At 38.4% G+C, this 23,659-nt stretch overlaps 1 protein-coding gene and 1 long non-coding RNA gene across 2 annotated transcripts in view; one reads left to right on the top strand and one right to left on the bottom strand.

Moving 5' to 3' along the window:
* Window positions 1–395, bottom strand: part of HPSE2 (heparanase 2 (inactive)) — a 655,107-nt gene extending 654,712 nt beyond the window's left edge. The window contains exon 1 of the mRNA XM_032882617.1: window positions 8–395. Coding sequence (XP_032738508.1) covers window positions 8–297 — 290 coding nt within the window. The 5' untranslated portion in view covers window positions 298–395. The remainder of the gene's footprint in view (window positions 1–7) is intronic.
* Window positions 396–481: 86 nt separating this feature from the next.
* On the top strand, window positions 482–22,768 carry LOC116882318. Its single transcript, XR_004385624.1, has 3 exons — window positions 482–609; window positions 1,896–1,992; window positions 22,666–22,768. It is a non-coding gene; the product is annotated as an uncharacterized LOC116882318 (long non-coding RNA).
* The last annotated feature ends 891 nt before the right edge of the window (window positions 22,769–23,659 follow it).

The following is a 23,659-nucleotide window of genomic DNA, read 5'->3' as shown; positions in this document are numbered from 1 at the left end:
GCCTTACCTTAAGAAATCGAGCCAGCCATCATGAATGATGGACGGATCCAGCTGCAGAGAGAGGAAGTTCTCATTGACTGTCCTGACTGGGTTCTTGGTGCTCACATCAAGTAGAATCAGAGTCTTTTCCTTCAAACCTGGAGCTCTGTCTACAGGCAAGGGTCTCCTGTCTCCAACTTGGGAGGAAAGGGAGAGATGGACCAACAGAGCCAAGAAGAGAGCCACCGGGGCTAGGCACGCAGGGGGGCGGGAGTTGCTGGAGGGCATGGCTTCAGGGAAGGCACAGAGCACCCCCATTAAATCCCTCTGATTTAAACCTCTCTTCCTACAGGGTCTCGCTGGTGACTAATTGTCCTTATCTAAAGTGTGTGTCTGTCTGCCTCCCCCCCAACACTCTTTTTTTTTTTTTCTTTCCTTTTTCCCCCCTCTCTCTCTCTTTCTCCCTCTCTCTCTCTCTCTCTCTCTTTTTTTTTTCCAGTGTTTTGGTGCTGGTGGAGCAAACTCACGCCCCTAGCCAGCCTTTTCAGCAACTCGTGCCAAGAGTACTCGTTCACCAGCGCCGCCCCTTTAAGAGATTTCGCCTGCAGACATTTTTTTAACTTTTTAAAGGTGAGGGGGTGGGGGGGGGAGGCGGGAAGTAGGAGGAAGGGGTGGCGTTGTACCCTCCTGATTTAACCCTCTAGGGTCAGGAAGCAGAGAGAGGGATCGAAACTGTATGGTTGTCATGTTTTGGGTAGGGGCGGGACATCTTTTTTTTCTTTTTTTCTTTTTTTTTTTTACTTCCCTCCCGGCGAGGCTCTGGGGAGGGCGGTTCTAGCTTCAATCCCGACTCGAGAGCCCCAGCGCCAGCCCTGGACGCGTGGGAGTAAAAGAGAGCGCACCCGCCGCGAGCCTGTTTCTCCTGACAGCGGCAGGCATTTCTTCCGCTCTGGGCCCTTCCCTTTGCGCTGAACGAGCAAAGGCAAGAGTGGTTAACTTGCAGAGGGGATCCTGCGGTGGCGACTGTGATTCCTGCTAAAGCATTAGAGTGCAGATGGAGACTTAATGGACACAAGTAAGGACCTCTCTCTGCTACTAGCTGGGCAGCCACACAGAAGCATCCTCTGGCCTCAATACGGGAAACAGTAGCCGGAAGGAATATAGAGTGACCTGGTCAAAGGGCTTATCCACCCATAGGAGCAAAAGGGCCCGGGCTGCGCATGGCTCTGGTCTGCCTACAGCCAAGAAAAAAGTGTCTTGGGGAGACTTCAGTATACCCCAACTTAGGCCAAGTCAAAGCAATCTGGTACGTGCTTGGACAGTCTGGGCCGCGCTGCGCCCACCTGAGCCACGGCTTGGCTACTCCACTGCACAAGAGGACTTGCCCTTCCAGCCCCTCCTAGAGGTCGACCATGGTTATCCCTCTGCGGGGAAGTGCGCCTTTACAGTGCTGGAAAGGAATAGAGTAACACAGTTGGGTTTTCAAACTTGGCCAGGAGTCATAGACAGGGCCCGTGGACACACATTCCCTAGATGCACAGGAACAGCCAGGACCAGCGTAGTGCACCACCCGCCCTAGCTCACCAAGCCAGACCCACCCCACCTCTCAGGCGAAGCTGTGGGTTCCAAGCCGTGGGTTCCAAACCTAAGCCCAGAAAAGAAGTCAGGCCAGTTTGCTATACCCACAGCAAAGTTGTGGCCCCACTTTCGGCTTCTTTCTGGAACAAAATGGGCCTTCTACTTGGCAGATGAAGATAACTATTTTAGGTACTGTGGGTATGCATGAGCATCCCAGGGCCTCCAGATATCAAACAGGCAAAATGCAGAGCAAAGGTTTTCCCCAAGGGTGGATGTGCAAATGGCAGTCTCAGAGCCACAAACACTGAAATGGCAACCTGTCTCCCCTCTCTCCCCAGACAGGATGAAGGAATCCGAAAAGGGCTGGAGTGCATGACCTCCAACTGAAGTTCTCTGAGGAGCTTCTATCAAACTAAGCAACCAAGAAATACAGAAGTTAGGTTAGGTTAGACTGAGAAGTGCCATTAAGAACTTCTAGAAGTAAGACTGCATAAAATGAGGCCAAAAGAGAAGGAAAATCCAAGGCATATTATTTAAAGATGATTTTAAAGACCAGGATGTTATATACTGAAATATTAGATGTGAGTTTTGGACCTTAAGACCTGCCTGCTTTTTTTGGTTCCTGAACATTTCTGACACACACCTAAATCCTTTAAAATATGTGTGTTTCTGTGAGTGGGTGTGTGCTATGGTACAAATTCCCAATAGAAATTACTATAATTTTAAAATGCGTGCTGAGCACCTCCTTGAAATAGATGGTAACAGCCTGGTGAGCAAAGATTCTTTTTTTTAATCTTTGTATCGCTAGACCCAGGCACTTAGCAGGCACTCAATAAATGTCTATGAAATAAATCAATCATAAATCAAATCATGCTCAATACAATAAAATCATTTGGTACATTCAAGGAGAATGTGAAAAAAATAAGACTTATTATCACAGTGAACTTTGTTTTGGGTTTCAGTTCAGTCATTTATTTACCCAGCTATTAGCATTTTCCTGGTCACCTCCTTAAGGAAATACTTATCTTACAAATTCTGAAGCCATTTGTTCAGTTGCTGTATTCCAAATTAAAACTGATTATATATGTTTAACAAGGAGTCAGATTTTCCAAGGACCTAAACATCCCCTGGCTTACAAGTGAATGTACTTTTAGAAGCCACATTATTTGGGACCAGAAGACAAACACATAAATGAAATAAATCACTCACCCCCTAGATGTCTATAATTAACGTACCTTTCAAAAATGCCTACCCTTGGGACTAAGGATGAACTTGGATATAATGAGAATCTGCCTAGTTATTAATTTTATCCACGATTTTTGCTTACTTACCCAACTATTCTATAATTATTTGGTGTCCTACTTACTTTAACCAGTATTTAATGTTCTCTTCAGAACCTGTATATAGTACAAAATCAAAACCTTTCTTTTTAATTCCTGATGAAAACCATCTTCTTTAGTAAAGCAATTGAAATTCTGTAGTCATGTACAGCCTCAGGACATCGAGGCAAAGAAAGCAATTCAGTAACATTTAAGGAGTTCCAGATAGTTGACTCCAAGATGACCTGATTATTTGGTCCTTCCTTCTAGTTAGGATAAAGATCTTTGCAAGGCTACTCTTCCCAAATAGCCTCACCTCCCCATATCATGGCTTTTGTCTTGCTTCCTATAATCCTAAATTATATGCTGTAAATAGCTCATTATTAATCTCTATATTAGATTAGTTTCTACTCTGGTTTCTATGTGCTGAGTGGCAATGACCTGGACCTCTGTTCTGTCTTAAATTGTAATTTCCTAGGAGATAAGAAGTGGGACCTTCATATAAAATATGATTTGGGTACTTAGATGCATCTCTTTGGAAATGCTCTTCCTGATGTTACTTAATGATCTTCATAGATAAACTCCTTTGATATCTAGGAGTCTAGTTTCCCACACCTGTAAGAAATCTTGAAGATTAACTCATTATTTTTCTAGACTATGGGATTTCAAAATAAATATTAGTAGAGAAGAGCTGACATATATTTGACAACTTATTTTGTCTAGCAAGCACCTTAAAAAAACTATCAACTATTTATCACTATTATTTCCCAAAAGGAAAAAAAAATTTAGTAACCCCCCCCCAAAAAAAGCTGATACAGTATGTCAAAAATAAAAAGCAGGTGTTTAAACTGAATAAATTTAGCTTCATGAAAAATCACTATAGTATTTTCATCATTTCATCTCAGACCAACTGAGATATGCCAGTGACCAATATGGGTATCAATACTAATGACTGGGACTAATGCTACATCCTGTTTTTTATGGCCAAATTCTACTTTGTAGTATACAGGAATGCTGCAAGATGTGCATGCTTTTTAATGCTGATCTTCTTGACTACAATAATTTCTGTCCATTTTCCTATGCTTTTTTCACACTGATAGCCTGTCACAAATTCACTGATTCTATATGCTACCTCTCTTTCTATTAAACATTCAGAGCTATAGTCACTTCTATACCTTATTTCCCTTCTGGAAGAATTATATCTAGATATCAAATAGCAAGAAAAAAAATTCTTGCCACAATAATTGGAACTGTGAAGGATGAAGCTATAGCAGCCAACCTGCTATCTCATCACTGCCTATGGACTTGTCCACAATGACTACTATTTATTAAGATCTTGTGGTCCCATAATGGTATTCAGAATTATACGTATGTTATCTTATTAATCTTATCAAATAACTCTGAGAGGTAGATATAATTCATTAGTATACTTAGTTTACATATAAGAAAATTGACTCAGAGATATTAAGCAACTTTTTCATGATACACTGCTAATAACTAGCAGCAAGGATTGAAACCTAGGGCTATCTGACTCCAAAGCCTCTGTCTGTGTTCTTAACCAACACACTCTACTGTCAGTGCTAAAATACTGCATACCTTTTAACAGTTTGTCATTGTACAGTTGAAAAAACCTTGGACTAGGAGTTAGAATACCTGGGCTTAAGTCCTGACTTTCCCAGATCCTAGCTTAATGACCTTGGGTAAACTTTATAACTGTTGTCTCAGCTGCCTACTCTGTAAAACTGACATAATATCCTTGATTAAGAAGCAAGTAAGGTTATGTCTGGGAAAAGTGTTTTATGAATTCCAAAATAGTATACAATTGTGCTACTGGTTTCTTGTTATGTCTTGTTCCCTCTCTCCCATACTTACTACAAATACATCCCCTTAATGAAGACTGGGGCAAGAATTAAGTCATAAATAAAGAATTCAATGATAAAGTTGAAACAAAAGTTCAACTATAATATAAGATCAATAAATGCAATAATAAAGCAAGTATGTGCCACATAGTTAAGCCATACAGGCTCTTCTGCCTATGACTAGCATCTGAAAAAGGAAGGAAGTTAGGTTTTACATGCCTCCTTCAGTTTTCCACTAAGACAGAAGAAGGAAGAATAATGTGCAAAGGATAGTGCTGGGGAATAACAAATACTGTGTCTCTGTCATGCTCAGAGGAACAAGGAAGGGCAACACTTTCTCCATATGGAAAGCTGAAGGGGAAAGGAATTTATAACTATGATTGTTCTACCTCACATTATACAAGAAAACTTGAGCTGGATGGGTTTTGTTCCCATTGTTCCCACTGAGCAGTAAACTTATGTGGGGAAGATCATAACCATAATAAATTCAGTTAACTCTAATAAGTTCAGTTCAAAATACCTTAGTATGTTTGAGGTAGGGATGATAGTTATTTGAGAAACTGCTATAGGTGGAAAACCAAGTAACAGAAAAACAGATTATATTTATTCATGTCATCAGTTGCATTCATTGAAGAGTCATTTTACTATCCTGGCCCATTTTGCCTTTGTACATTCAGATTAGTCTTGAAAAGCATCATGTTCTATTGCAAATTGCATGGGCTTTGGAGTTCAACAGACTTTGATTAAACCTAGATCAGAATTTACTATCTGCTCATGTGACCTTTGTTGAACAGGTCATTTATTCTTGCTGGGCCACAATTTCCTCATCTACAAAATAGGTTTAAGTATACTTCCCTTCACGTGTACTGTGAGAATTATGTCAGAATTAAATGAGGTAATGCCTTTAGTTCTTGGCACATAGTTACTATGCAACTATCATTTTCACTGCTTGGGTTTCATGGTAGAAATAAACATAATTTGCATAGATCAGGCGGGAAGAAATTTATACACCTGAAACCTAAGATTTTGAAATAGTATAGTAATAACTTATAGGTATACATTCTTTTTTATCCTTATAGCATAGACAGGACAAGCTTTATCCTCATTACTCAGTAAGGAAATAGAGTCAAAATTCAAAATGCTGGGGTGCCTGGGTGGCTCAGTCGGTTAAGTGTCCAACTCCTGATTTCAGCTCAGATAGTGATCCAGACCAGTGTTGGGCTCCATGCTGGGTATGAAGCTTGCTTAAGATTATCTTTCTCTCTGCCCCTCCCCCCACTAAAAAAAAAGGTTCAAAATGCTGTTTCTTAAAGAATCTGAGGCTAAAGCCAGTTCTACTGACTGATAATCAGACTACACTTTTGATATGTCTGTTAATGAAAATACCTGAGAACTTTTTACATATAATGTCCAAGGACATAAATTCAGATTGCCTTTCACATATTCTATAACTTCATTAACTGTAAGTTGTTTGTACATACCTTCAAACAACTAGACCACTTTCCTAGTCAGATAATTCTAAGTATTTAATTAATGCTAAAGATAATCTCTAAGAAGGTGAATATAAAAATCTTTTTTTAAAAAGATTTTATTTGTTTGAGAGAGAGAATGCAGGCACAAGTTGGGGGAGGAGCAGAGGGAGAGGGACAAGCAAACTCCATGCTGAGTGCAGAGCCCAGCTTGGCCTTGATCCACAACCCCACAACCCTAAGACCATAACCCAGCCAAAACCAAGAGTCAGACACTCAATAGACTGAGCCACCCAGGTGCCCCTTTATAAATCTTAATTTATTTATCTCAGTATATCTCCTATTTTAGTATCTACTTTGAAATATGGAACCCCTAATAAAACATTTGCTTGAACACAGTTGTTATTTGTTGACCCCCAAAGAGAGAGTGATTATGATTGCCTTTTCTTTTGCTTCGTAGACTAACAGGGACCTTTTTAAATATCCAAATGTGTTTAGTTGGACTTGGACACTTTTTAAATATCTTAATGTGTTTAGTTCATAATAATGAGAGTTAAACAAACATTGAGAACAGAAAGCCTACCACGGGTTCAGTTCTCAATAATCAAAATCAACTATAGACTACTTGTACATACCATGGAATATTTTACCTCTGCCCATATTAACCTCTAGATCCCTAGCTCTTTGGAGTTGCCATATAAGCAAATATCCAATTATGCTAAACCTTACTAACCTTAACTCTCACCAGATTTTTCAATTCTTCTAGTCCCTTGGGTCACTAGGACAATGATGTGGTGTGACTTTCAGAAAGTATGTTTCATTTCCACTGGACACTTAAATATTACATTTCTCTTTTGATTTTCTGAAGCCTAGGCAGCATAATACTGTGTTTAAATATTTTTAAATGCTTTTCCCTTTCAGGAAGAAATTAAAATAATTTGAGAATCAAGGGTCACTGATATTCAGCCCACTGCACATTAAAATCAGCTAGGAGCTTTTTAAAAATAATTATGCCTCATGGTACTGGGGTGGCTCAGGCAGATTAAGAGGCCAACTCTTGATTTTGGCTCAGGTCATGATCTCTCAGGGTCCTGGGGCAGAGCCCCAGTTGAACTCCACATTCAGTAGGGAGTCTGTTTGTCCTGCACCTACCCCTCTTCAAGCTCTCACTCTCTCTCTCAAATAAATGAATAAACTCTTTAAAAAAATTATGCCTCACCCCACCTACATATATTCTGAGAACTGATTTTGATGTGGGACCTCAGCATATCTTGGATCCATTGCTATACAATTCTATTTGGTTTCTAGTTACAGCTAATTTAGATGGCAAGGGAAACCATGTTACTTCCACCTATTTGATTCCTAGGTTTCAGGTAATTAGGAGCAAGAGTTCCAACACTAAAGGATATCTCAAAAATAATATCAGAATCTATTCTGTTCCTAAGTTTAGACAATGAAAGTTCAGATAGTGAGAGGCCATCCTCAAAGAAGGAAAAATTATGCAAGTAAATACCATATATCTTCTTAGCTTTAATAGATTTTCAACTGATTATTCCTTCATTCAAGAAACGTTTTTCCTTTACACCATGTGATTGGCAAAATGTAAATACTGGATAACACTAATTGTGGATGTGGGGAGAATGCAACCTTCTTGCATACTGATGGGAGTATAAATGGGTGGGGACATTCTGAAGAGTAATCTGGCAATATTTAATGAAATTACATACGGATATTCCCTTAGATCCAGTAATCCCACCATGGGCATAAATTACCGAAGCGACTCCAAAAAGACTCACAAAAGGACTTGAATGAGGACAGTCAGTAAAGCACTGATTTTAATACATGGGAATTAGAGAAAGTTAGATGTCCACCACAAGGGGAATGGACAGGTAAAATGAGGAGGACAGCAGATAGAAGCAATGAACTGAATGTAAATACAAGAACATGGATAGTCTTTAAATAGAATGATATGTGAGGAACAAAAAACCCAGGATATTATAGAATAATAACATTAGTACAAAATAAACACACACACAAACCAATATATTTTACAAGGGTACAAAAATATCAAAGGACATACATCAGACACATTAGAGTTGATACCCATAAGGTAATCATTCAAAGGAAAAAAATAAAAGGCTTTACATGGATCAATGTTAAACATTCTCCTGCATTCAAGGTAATAGTTAACCAATTTTCTAGGGAACAAAAGGGAGAAATATTGAGTGCTGACAGTAGGCTAAGTAGTGTGTCCTCCCCCCATCCTTGGAATCCAAACAATATTCTTGTCCTTGGAAGCCTTACAGTATACTTGGGAAAATGAACAGGTTAACAAAAATCCATTTGATAAGTGTTATATTAGAGTTTGGTGAAAACTGCTGTGGAGCACTGTAAGGATTATGATGTAATACTAATTCATGTGTGTGTGTACATACACACACACACATATATGGGAGTCTGTTACTTGATACATATGTAACTTCCCATCAAAATGATGACAAACATACCATACTTTAATGAGTTGGGCTTTTTTTTTTTTCTTTTCTCTTTTTTAACCTGTTTCCAGGTTTTCTCCTGTCTTTCCATTTTGGTAATGGCTAAGGGGTTGCCAGTTGTAGAAATGCTGGAGTGCCATCTGCTGGTAGAAATGTTTTAAATTCCCAATCTTTTCAAAACCCATTTTCAAAAACAAAACTATCACACTTATTATAGGATATCTGGGCTTGAAGGAATCTTAGAGATCAGGAGCCTGGTTTTAGAAAGGGGTATATATCTCCTTACAAGAGTGCATCTAATTTAAGGGAAATGTACATGCATGCGCTCACAAACGCACAGGTCTCTCCCATCACCACTGTAAGCTTCACAGAACTCTATGGTAAATTCTCACAAAGCTAAATAACTAAACTATCTTAGATATACATATAAACTCCTTTAGAGGGGTCCACAAATACGTTTAAACATTTCTATAAGCTCACTTCCCAGGAAAACAATCTTATTAGGAAGGCAGCTTACTGTAATGTCAAAGGAATAAGCTTCACGATTAGACTTCAGTCTATCTCAGCTTTACTATTTATTAAGAAGCCTTAAAGAAGTTGTTAACTTCCCTGAATCTCAATTTCTTTATATGTAAAAGGAGAATAGTAATCTAATTTACAGAGTTATTGTAGTAATTTGTGGGGGAATATGAAAACTAAAATGCCTAGCCATGTCACAAAAATATTCAATGGCTAAACTAAACCCCAATACTAATTTTTTTTTAATTTAAAGATTTTATTTATTTATTTGACAGACAGATACCACAAGTAGGCAGAGAGGCAGGCAGAGAGAGAGGAGGAAGCAGAGGCTCCCCATGGAGCAGAGAGCCCGATGCGGGGCTCTATCCCAGGACTCTGGGACCATGACCTGAGCCGAAGGCAGAGGCTTTAACCCACTGAGCCACCCAGGTGCCCCCCCCAATACTAATTTAAATATGCTTTCTAATCCATCCTCAATGATGTCAGATCTTCCTCTCATTTATATTCGATACTTATATTTAATATAAATAATTTTGCAGCTTTAAGAAATTTCATACAATTAATTCCATAAAAACATAAATGGAAGGCAAGATGTGTTTTAACAGTACATCTGGTCAGATCATACTTCTGCTCTAAGATCTTGCTTTTCAAATTGTGGTCCACAGATCCAGCAGCATCAGCATAATGTGGGAGCAGTCTGAAATGCACAATCTCAGACTCCATTCCAACTTAACAAATTAGAATCTACACTTTAACAAGTTCCCCAAGTGATTAAAATTTTGATTTAAAATCTGAGAAGCATTACTTTAGAGGACAGCAAATAGAACCTGAGCTCCATTATTTCAGAAGCGGGTTCCAGAACTAGCTGCTTTACTCCTCTTGGTTAAATTTATCTGTTTTAGCAATTAAGTACTGAAACGTCTTCAGTTCTTTAAAATTTTGGTAAAACTAATCTTGGCATAACACATAGCACTTAACATACAGCCCATGGAAAGAAGGGAGAAAAGGAAAATGCAATCTACTATGGCATTAATTAAAATGATGCTCCAAAGCCAAAAGAGACAGAAATTGACTTGGGTAAACACTATAAGAAATACAAATTTGCAGAGTTTCTGTTACACCAGAGTTTCTGGTGAATAAACAATTGTAAAATATGGAATTAATCAGTCAGAAAAATCATCCAAATTAATGCGCACACATACATCTACCTACGCATCTTTTTTTTTTTTTTTAAGACTTTATTTATTTATTTGACAGAGAGATCACAAGTAGGCAGAGAGACAGGCGGCGGTGGGGGGAAGCAGGTTCCCTGCTGAGCAGAGAGCCCAATGTGGGGCTTGATCCCAAGACCCTGAAATCATGACCTGAGCCAAAGGCAGAGGCTTAACCCACTGAGCCCCCAGGCACACCTGCCTATGCATCTTTATGAAAGTAATGACAGATGAAGCAGCAATCTCAAACCTAGCACCCAGAACGAGGCAGGGAAACAATCCACAGTTGCTGGGAAATCTGAAAGTCCAGGTGATAAAAAGGGATAAACTTCATGAAGATAAAACTCGGCATGGCCCACCCAAGCTTTTAACCAGATATCCTAAAAACAAATAATGTGTTACTCTGTCCTGTGAAGACAAAACCGTTATGAAATATTTGTTTAATATCTACTCTATGCAAGCCATGATGGAATCAAAACAAAGTCATAAAACTATTAAAGAGAAAGAACAGGCACATAATACCATGCAGGCAGGCAAACAGGCAAAAACTGTTTCTGTCAGATGAAGACGCAATATGGAAATAAAGCTAATGTCATTTTAAGTCCCTTCTTATCTCAAGTATGAAATCTATCTACCTACTCATGCAGACAAACAATAATAAATAAATCACTTTTTTGAGTGTTTATTAAGTACTAGGAACTGTGTAAAGCATTTTAATGCATTACCTCATTTAATCTTTACAATAAAACTAATAGGTTCTCATAGCCTTATTTGAAGAAGGAAAATTGAGGTTTAGTAGTTTAACTTTCTGGAAATAACTAGTAAGAAACAGCTTGGGGAATCAAATCTAGGTCTGTCATTCCAGAAGCTAACCTCTTAATCACTCAGATATTCTGAATCAGTCTATGTAGCATATAAGTAGGACCATATATTTAGAGTTAATAAACATTTTAATCAATGTAGCTTATCTTTCAACTTTTTTTATCAGCTTTCTCTCCTCAATCTAAATGGCACCCCGTTCTGTATAATGGAGGATATAGTCTGAAAAAAACAAATTTTATTTTCTTTTCAACAATATTGATCACTTGATTTTCTCTATAGATTTTGAATTTGATAAACAATGTATACTAATGTGTAAAAAATAAATCTATGTGTACTTTTACTTAGTATATTGTGGTTAGAGAGTAGGCATAGAAAATATGGCTCTTGAAGCCTCAGAAATTCCCTCATTCATATATACAGTTTCCATTTATTTTCCTTTTTTTCTGTCTCTGTCTCTCTCTCACACATAAACAAATACTTACAGGAAAGAATAACAGGCATATTTGAAAACACTAGCAAACAACCAGGAAGATTTTATATAATCCAACTAGTGGGTGGATTCAACTGTGGGAAGTCTGAAGGACCTGAAGCACTCTAGACCCTGTGAACTCACAAAACCAACCAGCCAAAATTCTCTTCCACAAACAAAACCCTATAATAAGGGGAAACATTTGAGAAAAGAACCCACATGGTATAGAATATAGATAATTGATGTAAAGGAAACAGAAAACTCAGATAAAATTAGAGGAAGTGAGCAAAACCAGGATATCTCAGAGAGCAGTGGGGTATACTTTTTAATGCTACATACAAATATAAATATAAATATAAATATAAATATAAATATAAATATAAATATAAATTATATATATGGGAGCCCTACAGCTGTGAAGCTAGAAAAGCTCTCCTAATCTACTTCTCCTTCCTAAAAGTTCACTAAAACTAATTTTGCATAAAAATGAGCAACAAAGGGGTTCCTGGGTGGCTCAGTGGGTTAAAGCCTCTGCCTTCGGCTCACGTCAAGATCCCAGAGTCGTGGGATCAAGCCCCACATCAGGCTCTCTGCTCAGCGGGGAGCCTGCTTCCTCCTCTCTCCCTCCCCCTTCCTTTCCACCTACTTGTGATCTCTGTCTGTCAAAAAAATAAATAAAATCTTTGAAAAAAAATGAGCAACAAAAAAGAATCACAATCAACCTCATGCAAAAATATTGTAAGAAAAAAGAGAACAGAGGTTGAATAATCTCTTTAGAAATAATAAAATTGGAGGAGTCAAGATGGCAGAGAAGTAGCAGGCTGAGCCGACATCAGATAGCAGGAGAACAGCTAGATAGCTTATCAAACCATTCTGAACACCTGCAAATCCAACAGGAAATCGAAGAGACGAAAAGCAGCAATTCTAGAAACAGAAAATTGACCACTTTCTGAAATGTCCGACCGGTGGAGAAGTGAATCCAAAGCGACGGGAAGATGGACCCCGGGGGGGTGGGGGGATCCCAGCAAGCAGCAGAACAACGGACCACAAAATCATAACTTTTAAAAGTCTGCTCCACTGAGGGACATCGCTCCAGAGGCTAAACCGGGGTGAAGCCCACGCGGGGACAGCGTGGTCTCAGGTCCCGTGGGATCAGAGAAGGATCGGGGGTGTCTGAGGGTCACAGAGCTCACAAGTATTAGAGTGGGGAAGCCGGATACAGAGACGGAGCCAAGAAGTGAGCTCTCAACTCGGGGTTACCTTAAATTGTGATCCATGGCACAGACCACTGCTCTGTGAGAGGGAACCCCACAAGATCCGGGACGACCCCCCTGTAAGAGCACAGGGATCTGTGCGGCTTGGAGACTAGAAGTGGGGCTGTGTGCCAGAGACAGAGACGCTTGGTCACAGGCTGGGTGAGCTCGGAGTACAGCCAGAGGCCAGGGAGACAGGAGTGATTGCGCGCTTTTCTTCCAGGGCGCACTGAGGAGTGGGGCCCTGAGCTCTCGGGTCCTCCAGGCTGGAGATCGGGAGGCCACCATTTTCATTCCCATCCTCTGGAACTCTACGGAAAGCACTCAGGGAACAAAAGCTCCCAAAAGCGAATCCGAGTGGATTACTTAGCCTGGCCCCGGGTAAGGGCGGTGCATTCCGCCTCAGGCAAAGAAACTTCAGAATCACTACAAAAGGCCCCTCCCCAAGAATATCAGCAAGAAATCCAGCCCCAACCAAGTTCACTTACCAAGGAGAACAGCGGAATTCCAGAGTAGGAGAAAGCAAAACATGGAATTCATGGCTTTCTCCCCATGATTCTTCAGTTTTTCAAAGTTAATTAATTTTTTTATTTTTTTCTTCTGCTAAATTTTTTAACTTTTACCCTTTCCTCTTTTAACATTAACTAGTTTATCTTAACAATACCTTTCAAAAAAATCTTTTTTGAAACTTCATTATTATACTCCTATTTTATCCTTCATTGTATCTAACTTTATTTTTTGTATACACATCGGGTTTTTTCTTCTAAAAAAATGTGGGATACAACTTCTTCTAATAGATCAAAATATACCCTAAATCTAGCACAGGGTTTTGTTCTACTCTCCAGCCTGAGCAATATTTTTCTTTATTCTCCCAACCAACTTATCTTATCAAGTCCTTTTATAGAAATTAAAAAAAATTTTTCATCTTTATACTCATATTCCATTCCTTCATCGTGTTTACCCTTATATATGTTATTCATTCTTTAAAATGTGGGGAGGTGGTTTCTTCTAAGAGATCAAAATACTCCCAAAATTAAGTGGGTGACCCTGTTCTATTCACCAGTCTAATATATATATTTTTTCTTTTTTATATTTTTTTTTTTCGCTTTTCTAATTTTTTTTTCCTGAACTTATTTTTACCCCCTTTCTTCCCCCCACGATTTGGGGTCTCTTCTGATTTGGTTAAAGCACATTTTCCTAGGGTTTTTGCCACCTTTTTAGTATTTTATTTGCTCCTTCATCTATTCTTATCTGGATAAAATGACAAGGCAGAAAAACTCACCACAAAAAAAAAAAAAAAAACAAAAACAAAAAAAAAAACAACAAGAGGCAGTACCAAAGGCCAGAGACCTAATCAATACGAACATTGGTAATATGTTCAGAATGATGATTCTCAAGGTGCTAGCTGGGCTCGAAAAAGGCATGGAAGATATTAGAGAAACCCTGTCGGCAGAAATAAAAGCCCTTTCTGGAGAAAAAAAAAAGAACTAAAATCTAACCAAGCTGAAATCAAAAAAGATATTAATGAGGTACAGTAAAAAATGGAGGCTCTTACTACTAGGATAAATGAAGCAGAAGAGAGAATTGGTGATATAGAAGACCAAATGACAGAGGACATAGAAGCTGAGCAAAAGAGAGACAAACAACTACTGGACCAGAAGGGGATAATTCGAGAAATAAGTGATACCATAGACAAAACAACATTGGAATAATTGGGATTCCAGAAGAAGAAAAAACAGAGAGGGGAGCAGAAGGCATAGTGGAGAGAATTATTGTAGAGAATTTCCCTAATATGGCAAAAGAAAAAACATCAAAATTCAGGAGGCACAGAGAACTCCCCCTCAAAACCAATAAGAATAAGTCCACACCCGGTCATCTAATTGTAAAATTTATAAGTCTTAGAGACAGAGAGAAAATCCTGAAAGCAGCTCAGGACAAGAAGTCTGTAACATACAATGGTAAAAATACTAGATTGGCAACAGACTTACCCACAGAGACTTGGCAGGCCAGAAAGAACTGGCATGATATATTCAGAGCACTAAACGAGAAAATCATGCAGCCAAGAATACTATATCCAGCTAGGCTATCATTGAAAATAGAAGGAGAGATAAAAGCTTCCAGGACAAACAAAAACTAAAAGAATTTGTAAACACCAAACCAGCTCTAGAGGAAATATTGAAAGGGGTCCTCTAAGCAAAGAGAGAGCCTAAAAGTAGTAGATCAGAAAGGAACAGAGACAATATACAGTAATAGTCACTTTACAGGCAATACAATGGCACTAAATTCATATCTCTCAATAGTTACCCTGAATGTAAATGGGCTAAATGCCTCCAATCAAAAGACACAGGGTATCAGAATGGATCAAAAAACAAAACCCATCAATATGCTGTCTGCAAGAAACTCATTTTAGACCCAAAGACACCTCCAGATTTAAAGTGAGGGTGTGGAAAATAATTTACCCTAATGGACATCAAAAGAAAACTGGGGTGGCAATCCTTAGATCAATTAGATTTTAAACCAAAGACTATAATAAGAGATGGGGAAGGACACTATATCATACTCAAAGGGTCTGTCCAACAAGAAGATCTAACCATTTTAAATATCTATGCCCCTAACATGGGAGGAGCCAACCATATAAACCAATTAATAACAAAATCAAAGAAACACATCAACAATAATACAGTAATTGTAGGGGACTCTAACATCCCCCTCACTGAAATGGACAGATCATCTAAGCAAAAGATCAACAAGGAAATAAAGGCCTTAAATGACACACTGGACCAGATGGACATCACAGATATATACAGAATATTCCATCCCAAAGCAACAGAATACACATTCTTCTCTAGGACACATGGGACACTCTCCAGAATGGATCACATCCTGGCTCACAAATCAGGTCTCAAGCGGTACCAAAAGATTGGGATCATTCATTGCATATTTTCAGACTACGATGGCTCTGAAGCTAGAACTAAATCACAAGAGGAAAGTTGGAAAGAACCCAAATACATGGAGACTAAAGAGCGTCCTTCTAAAGAATGAATGGGTCAAACAGGAAATTCAAGAAGAATTTTAAAAATTCATGGAAACAAATGATAATGAAAACACAATGGTTGAAAATCAGTGGGACACAGCAAAGGCAGTCCTGAGAGGAAAATATATAGCAATACAAGCCTTTCTCAAGAAACAAGAAAGGTCTCAAATACACGACCTAACCCTACACTTAAAGGAGCTGGAGAAAGAACAACAAAAAAAGCCTAAACCCAGCAGGAGAAGAGAAATAATAAAGATCAGAGCAGAAATCAATGAAACAGAAACCAAAAAACAATAGAACAAATCAATGAAACTAGGAGCTTCTTCTTTGAAAGAATTAATAAGATTGATAAACCCCTGGCCAGATTTATCAAAAAGAAAAAAGAAAGGACCCTAATAAATAAAATCATGAATGAAAGAGGAGAGATCACAACCAACACCAAAGAAATACAAGCAATTATAAGAACATATTATGAACAACTATATGCCAGCAAATTTGACAATCTGGAAGAAATGGATGCATTCTTAGAGATGTATAAACTACCACAACTGAACCAGGAAGAAATAGAAAACCTGAACAACCCATAACCAGTAAGGAGATTGAAGCAGTCATCAAAAATCTCCCAACAAACAAGAGCTCAGGGCCAGACGGCTTCCCAGGGGAATTCTACCAAACATTTAAAGAAGAATTAATACCTATTCTCCTGAAACTGTTCCAAAAAATAGAAATGGAAGGAAAACTTCCAAACTCATTTTATGAGGCCAGCATTACCTTGATCCCAAAACAAGATCCCAAGACAAGGATCCCATCAAAAAAGAGAATTACAGACCAATATCCTTGATGAACAGAGGTGCAAAAATTCTCACCAAAATACTAGCCAACAGGATCCAACAGTACATTTAAAGGATTATTCACCATGACCAACTAGGATTTATTCCAGGCCTACAAGGTTGGTTCAACATCTGCAAATCAATCAATGTGATATAATACATTAATAAAAGAAAGAACAAGAACCATATGATATTCTCGATAGATGCTGAAAAAGCATTTGACAAAGTACAGCTGCCTCTCCTGATCAAACTCTTCAAAGTGTAGGGATAAAGAGTACATGCCTCAATATCATCAAAGCCATCTATGAAAAACCCACGGCAAGTATCATTCTCAATGGAGAAAAACTGAGAGCTAAGATCAGGAACACGGCAGGGATGTCCATTATCACCACTGCTATTCAACATAGTACTAGAAGTCCTAGCTTCAGCATTCAGACAACAAAAAGAAATTAAAAGCATCCAAATCGTCAAAGAAGAAGTCAAGCTATCACTCTTTGCAGATGATATGATACTTTACGTGGAAAACCCAAAAGATTCGACTCCAAATCTGCTAGAACTTGTAAAGGAATTCAGTAAAGTATCAGGATATAAAATCAGTTGCATTCCTTTACACCAACAACAAGACAGAAGAAAGAGAAAGAGAAAGAAAAAGAGAAAGAGAAAGAGAAAGAGAAATTAAGGAATCAATCCCATTTACAATCGCACCCAAAACCATAAGATACATAGGAATAAATCTAACCAAAGAGGCAAAGAATCTATACTCAGAAAACTATAAAGAAACTGAGGAAGACACAAAGAAATGGAAAAATGTTCCATACTCATGGATTGGAAGAACAAATATTGTGAAAATGTCTATTCTACCTAAAGCAATCTACACATTTAATTCAATCCCTATCAAAATCCCATCCACTTTTTCAAAGAAATAAAACAAATAATCCTAAAATTATTTACCTAAAATAATCCTAAAATTATTACCAGGAAAGACCTTGAATAGCCAGAGGAATATTAAAAAGAAAGCCAAAGTTGGTGGCATCACAATTCCAGACTTCAAGCTCTATTACAAAACTCATCATCAAGACAGTATTGTACTGGCACAAAAACAGACACAGAGATCAATGGAACAGAATAGAGAGCCCAGAAATAGACCCTCAACTCTATGGTCAACTAATCTTCAACAAAGCAGGAAAGAATGTCCAATGGAATAAAGACCGTCTCTTCAACAAATGGTGTTGGGAAAATTGGACAACCACATGCAGAAAAATGAAACTGGACCATTTCCTTACACCACACATGAAAATAGACTCAAAATGGATGAATTACCTCAATGTGAGAAAGGAGTCCATCAAAATCCTTGAGGAGAACACAGGCAGCAACCTCTTCAACCTCAGCCACAGCAATTTCTTCCTAGGAACATCGCCAAAGGCAAGGGAAGAAAGGGCAAAAATGAACTATTGGGACTTCATCAAGATCAAAAGTTTTTGCTCAGCAAGGGAAACAGCAAAACCAAAAGACAACTGAGAGAGTGGGAGAAGATATTTGCAAATGACATATCAGATAAAGGGCTAATATCCAAAATATATAAAGAACTTATCAAACTCAACACCCAAAGAACAAAGAATCCAATCAAGAAATGGGCAGAGGACATGAACAGACATTTCTTTAAGGAAGACATCCAGATGGCCAACAGACATGTGAAAAAGTGCTCCACATCACTCAGCATCATGGAAACACAAATCAAAACCACAATGAGATACCACCGCACACCAGTCAGAATGGCTAAAATTAATAAGTCAGAAAATGATAGATGCTGGCGAGGATGCGGAGGAAGGGGAACCCTCCTACGCCATTGGTGGGAATGCAAGCTGGTGCAACCATTCTGGAAAACATCATGGAGTTTCCCCAAAAAGTTGAAAATAGAGCTACCCTATGACCCAGCAATTTCACTACTGGTATTTACCCTAAGGAAACAAATGTGGTGATCCGAAGGGGCACGTGCACCCAAATGTTTATAGCAGCAATGTCCACAATAGCCAAACTAGGGAAAGAACCTAGATGTCCATCAACAGATGAATGGATAAAGAAGATATGGTGTATATACACAATGGAATACTATGCAGCCATCAAAAGAAATGAAATCTTGCCATTTGCGACAACGTGGATGGAACTAGAGGGTATCATGCTTAGCGAAATAAGTCAATCAGAGAAAGACAACTATCATATGATCTCCCTGATATGAGGAAGTGGAGATGCAACATGGGGGGATAAGGGGGTAGGAGAAGAATAAATGAAACAAGATGGGATTGGGAAGGAGACAAACCATAAGTGACTCTTAATCTCACAAAACAAACTGAGGGTTGCTGGGGGGGAGGGGGGTTGGTAGAGGGGTAGAGGGGGGTTGGAGGGGGGTGGGGTTATGGACATTGGGGAGGGTATGTGCTATGGTGAGTGCTGTGAAGTGTGTAAACATGGCGATTCACAGACCTGTACCCCTGGGATAAAAATATATGTTTATAAAAAATAAAATTCAAAAAAAATTTAAAAAAAATTTTTTTAAGGAATAAGTTATCAGTCCTCACTAAAACCTCTTAAATAAACATTGCTGAGTGAAAAGCAAAAAAAAAAAAAGAAGAAAGAAAGAAAGAAAGAAAGAAAGAAAGAAAGAAAGAAAGAAAAAAATTATGTAGAAGACACACCCATAAAAACTATAACCTAATATTTCAAAACACAGTAAAGAGAATTAAAGAAAATGGCAGAATGATAAGGACGTCTACCTACTCTTACCACTGTTGTTCATCATCATACTGGAAGTCCTAGCCTCCGCAATCAGATGACAGAAATAAAAGTTATCCAAATCAGCAAAGAAATCAAACTTTCACTCTTCACCAATGACTTGTGCTCTATGTTGAATACCCAAAAAACTCCATCCAAAAATTGCTAGAACTCATACAGGAATTCAGCAACATGGCAGGATATAAAAACAATGCATAAAAGTCAGTTTCATTTCTATACACTAATGATGAGATAGAAGAAAGAGAAATTAAGGAATCGATCCCATTTACAGCTGTACCTAAAACCATAAGAGACCTAGGAATAAACCTAACCAAAGAGGCAAATGATCTGTACTTTAAAAACTATGGAATCCTTATGAAAGAAAGTGAGAAAAACACAAAGAAATGGAAAAGCATTCTATGCTCATGGATTAGAAGTACAAATATTGTTAAAACATCTATGTATCCAAAGCAATCTTCACATTTAATGCAATCCCTATCAAAAAACCATCATTTCTCACAGAGCTGGAACAAGTAATCCTAAAATTTGCATGGAACCAGAAAAGATCCCACCAAAAGAATATTGAAAAAGAAAACCAAAGCTGGTGGCATCACAAGTCCAGACTTCAACCTGTATTAGAAAGCTATAATCATCAAGACAGTATGGCACCAGCACAAAAAAAAGACACATAGATCAATGGAACATAACAGAGAACCCAGAAATGAACCATCAAGTCTATGGTCAACCAATCTTCAACAGAGCAGGAAAGAATATCCAATGGAAAAAAAATACAGTCTCTTCAACAAGTGGTGTTGGGAAAATTGGATGGCCACATGCAGAAGAATGAAACTGGACCATTTGGATGAAAGATCCAAATGCAAAACAAGAATCCATCAAAATCTTAGAGAACACAGGCAGCAACCTCTTTGACCTCAGCTGCACCAACTTCTTGCTGGACAGGTCTCCAAAGGCACGGGAAGCAAAAGCAAAAATGAAATATTAGACTTCATCAAGACAAAATGCTTTTGCACAGCAAAGGAAATAGCTGACAAAACTAAAAGACAACTGACAGAATGGGAGAAGATCTTTGCAAATGTCTTAATAGGTAAAGGGCTAGTATCTAAAATCTATAAAGAACTTATCAAACTCAATACCCAAAAATCAATCCAATCAAGAAATGTGTAGAAGACATGAACAGACATTTCTCCAAAGGTATAAAAAGGCCAACAGACACATGAAAAAATACTCAACACCAGGAAAATACAAAATGAGATACCACCTCACACCTGTCAGAATGGCTAAAATTAACAACTCAGGAAACAACAGATGTTGGTGAGGATGCAGAGAAAGGGGAAACTTCCTGCACCATTGGTGGGAATGCAAACTGGTACAACTGTGGAAAACAGTTTGGAGGTTCCTCAAAAAGTTAAGAATAAACTATCTTAAGACCCAGCATTTGTACTACTAGGTATTTAGTCAAAGGATACAAACATAGTGATTTGAAGAACTTATGGTTACAGCTATGTTTTTGCAAATGCTCTTATCCTTTAGAGATACACAATGAAGTATTTATGAAAATGTCCTCAAGCTTTGAACTTACGTGGGGGAGCCCTAGAAGAGCAACTGCTTACAAATGAGATAAATAATAACTGTAACAAGATGATATCAAGGGTAACCCATCAGTGTTTGAATCATCAGATTTTAAAAAAGGAATTAAAATTCCCTTTAACAACAATGCTAATCTTCACTGCTAGGCTCTCACACCCCCATATTCACACCCTAACTTCCCCTTCCTTCTTTCATTATGCTTTTCCCATTATCAAAGTTCCCATTAAGCAAAAACTATAAAATCAAAGATAGAACAAAACTCAGGTTGTCATGGTAATGTCTAAAAATAAAGAAGGAAAAAGTTCTCAAAGTTAATGATGCATCCTAAAGTGTTTATAAGTGAAATTACATGTTGGGATTTGCTTTAATATACTCTATGAAGAAAAGAGAGAGAAGAAAGATGGCTGAAAAAATTCTCAAAATGTTGTAATTATTGAATCTAGATAACAGATACATGGGGCCCATTACATAATTCTATTCTTGGAGTCTTTCGGAAACTCTCTATAATAAAAGGGCTTTTGAAGTTAAAAAATATATATATAAGGCCTGAGAATTTTCCTTCTCCCTCTGTCTTTGGACCAAATATAATGACTATCAAGCAAGTTAAATGTTTAACAAATTATAGGCAAGGAAAAGAGAATCTAAGAAAATAGGGCTAAATCTAGGCACTGGAATCTGGAAGAATGAGATCCAAGACACAAAGACCCCCTATAAGTATGGGACTAATTTCCAAGAGAAACAAAGGATCCAAATCTTCTCTCCTGGAGTTACATGTTCTTTAGCAGGGCACATATAAAATGGGCAGCTGGACAGACAGGCAGATGGATGGATGGGTGGATGGATGGATGGATGGACAGACACACGAACAGGGTGAGTGACAGATAAATAAAGGATCCAGTAACTGATGGGCCTTTTAAAAGAAATGAATGCTATAGAGACAAGGAGTGGCCATTAGCAGTGGTGATGAAAAGGAAGCCATGACCCTCTGGCCAGTAAGTGTATGCGCAGGTGCATGATCTCTGATGCCAGGGACATGACTTCTAAGATCCCATCTAAAGAAAGCCCGTGTACAAAATAAAGGCAAATAGATCACTAACCAATCTGGGGCCTTATATACAACTTCTCTGATACCATTTGTGTAAATAAAAAATAGCTAAATGCCTGTTAACAGTGTGAGGCAAGAAGTCCAAGGAGACAGAAACAGAAACTAAGCTTGGAGCTCCTAAACTGTAATCTATCAATCAATGGACACAGAGACAAAAAGGGACCTTTCAGCTCCTGCATCAGAACTGCCTTAGCAAGAGATAACATCTCTGGGGAAACTCCATGTTTTCAGAGCTTCCCATTCTGTCAGAGATCACTTCTCAGGAGGCTAAATGCACATAATGAAATCCTCTAACAGGGATGGTACCACAGCTCTCTGAAAAATAATATTTTCTCAATATCCACAGAGCAAACTGGAGCAAGTCTTTATGCAACATAATGTGAAACCACACAACTCTCAGCTGCGAAATATACTTCACCAACAGCACTTACATGGATACAACTTTTTAAACGAGAACAAATTTCTGCAAGGGTACTCAATTCTTTTTTTTCTTTTGTTTTTTTTAAGGGTACTCATTTCTAATCCACTTCTCCTTTTTTAAAAAATCATTTAACATCAGAACTGCAAGGGACCTTAGAAATAATTTAATTTGGTCCTTCATTTTTAAAGATGTAGAGACAGGCTTTTGCAAGGCCAAAGGGGAAAAGTCATAGCAAATCAGTGACAGAGTTAGATCTAGAATCCAGTTCTTCTAAAACCCAGTGTTATGGCTCTTGAAGAACTGGAGTGTTTTTGCATTCATCTTCTAATTTTTCCCCTCAAAATCAAGACAAGCTGAGGTGAAAGTTTTAAAATTTATCTTACTATTTCCAGTGAACTCTTTTTGTTGACATTTCCCCTCAGTGCATCCTGTTCTCTGTATAGGTGGTCATATAGATACCATGAGCCAAGGGGAACTTTTTGGAAACCTACACCTTAGAACCCCTAAGGGCAGGATGACCATATAATTTATCATCCAACCTGGGACACTTCTGAGAGCAAAGGGGTTATTACTAATAAGTACACAAGGACCAAGGTATACACTGGACTCTTCTGGACAAAGTGGAACATATAATTGTCACCCCACTAAAGTATTACCTGCTTTAGCTATCTAGGCCAAAAAGGATCCCAGAGACAGCGCTCTCCTTTCCTTCCTTTTGAATTTAATCCTGACCCATTTTACTGACTACTCCCTCCTCCCTATCTTCATTCACTACCCCCCACTCATAGGGTCCATCCCAGGGATATATATAAATACCTTTACTTTGAATCATCCTTTTTACCAGCTGTAGCATCCTCCCTGAGTCTTCTTTATCCCATCTCCCCATCAACAAGACATCTCCCCTCTAACCCTGACCAGG

Source organism: Lontra canadensis, unplaced genomic scaffold, assembly GCF_010015895.1.
Source record: "Lontra canadensis isolate GAN:19392208 unplaced genomic scaffold, GSC_riverotter_1.0 scaffold3, whole genome shotgun sequence".
Classification (NCBI taxonomy): Eukaryota; Metazoa; Chordata; class Mammalia; order Carnivora; family Mustelidae; genus Lontra; species Lontra canadensis.
This window is presented reverse-complemented; position numbering and strand designations above follow the sequence as displayed.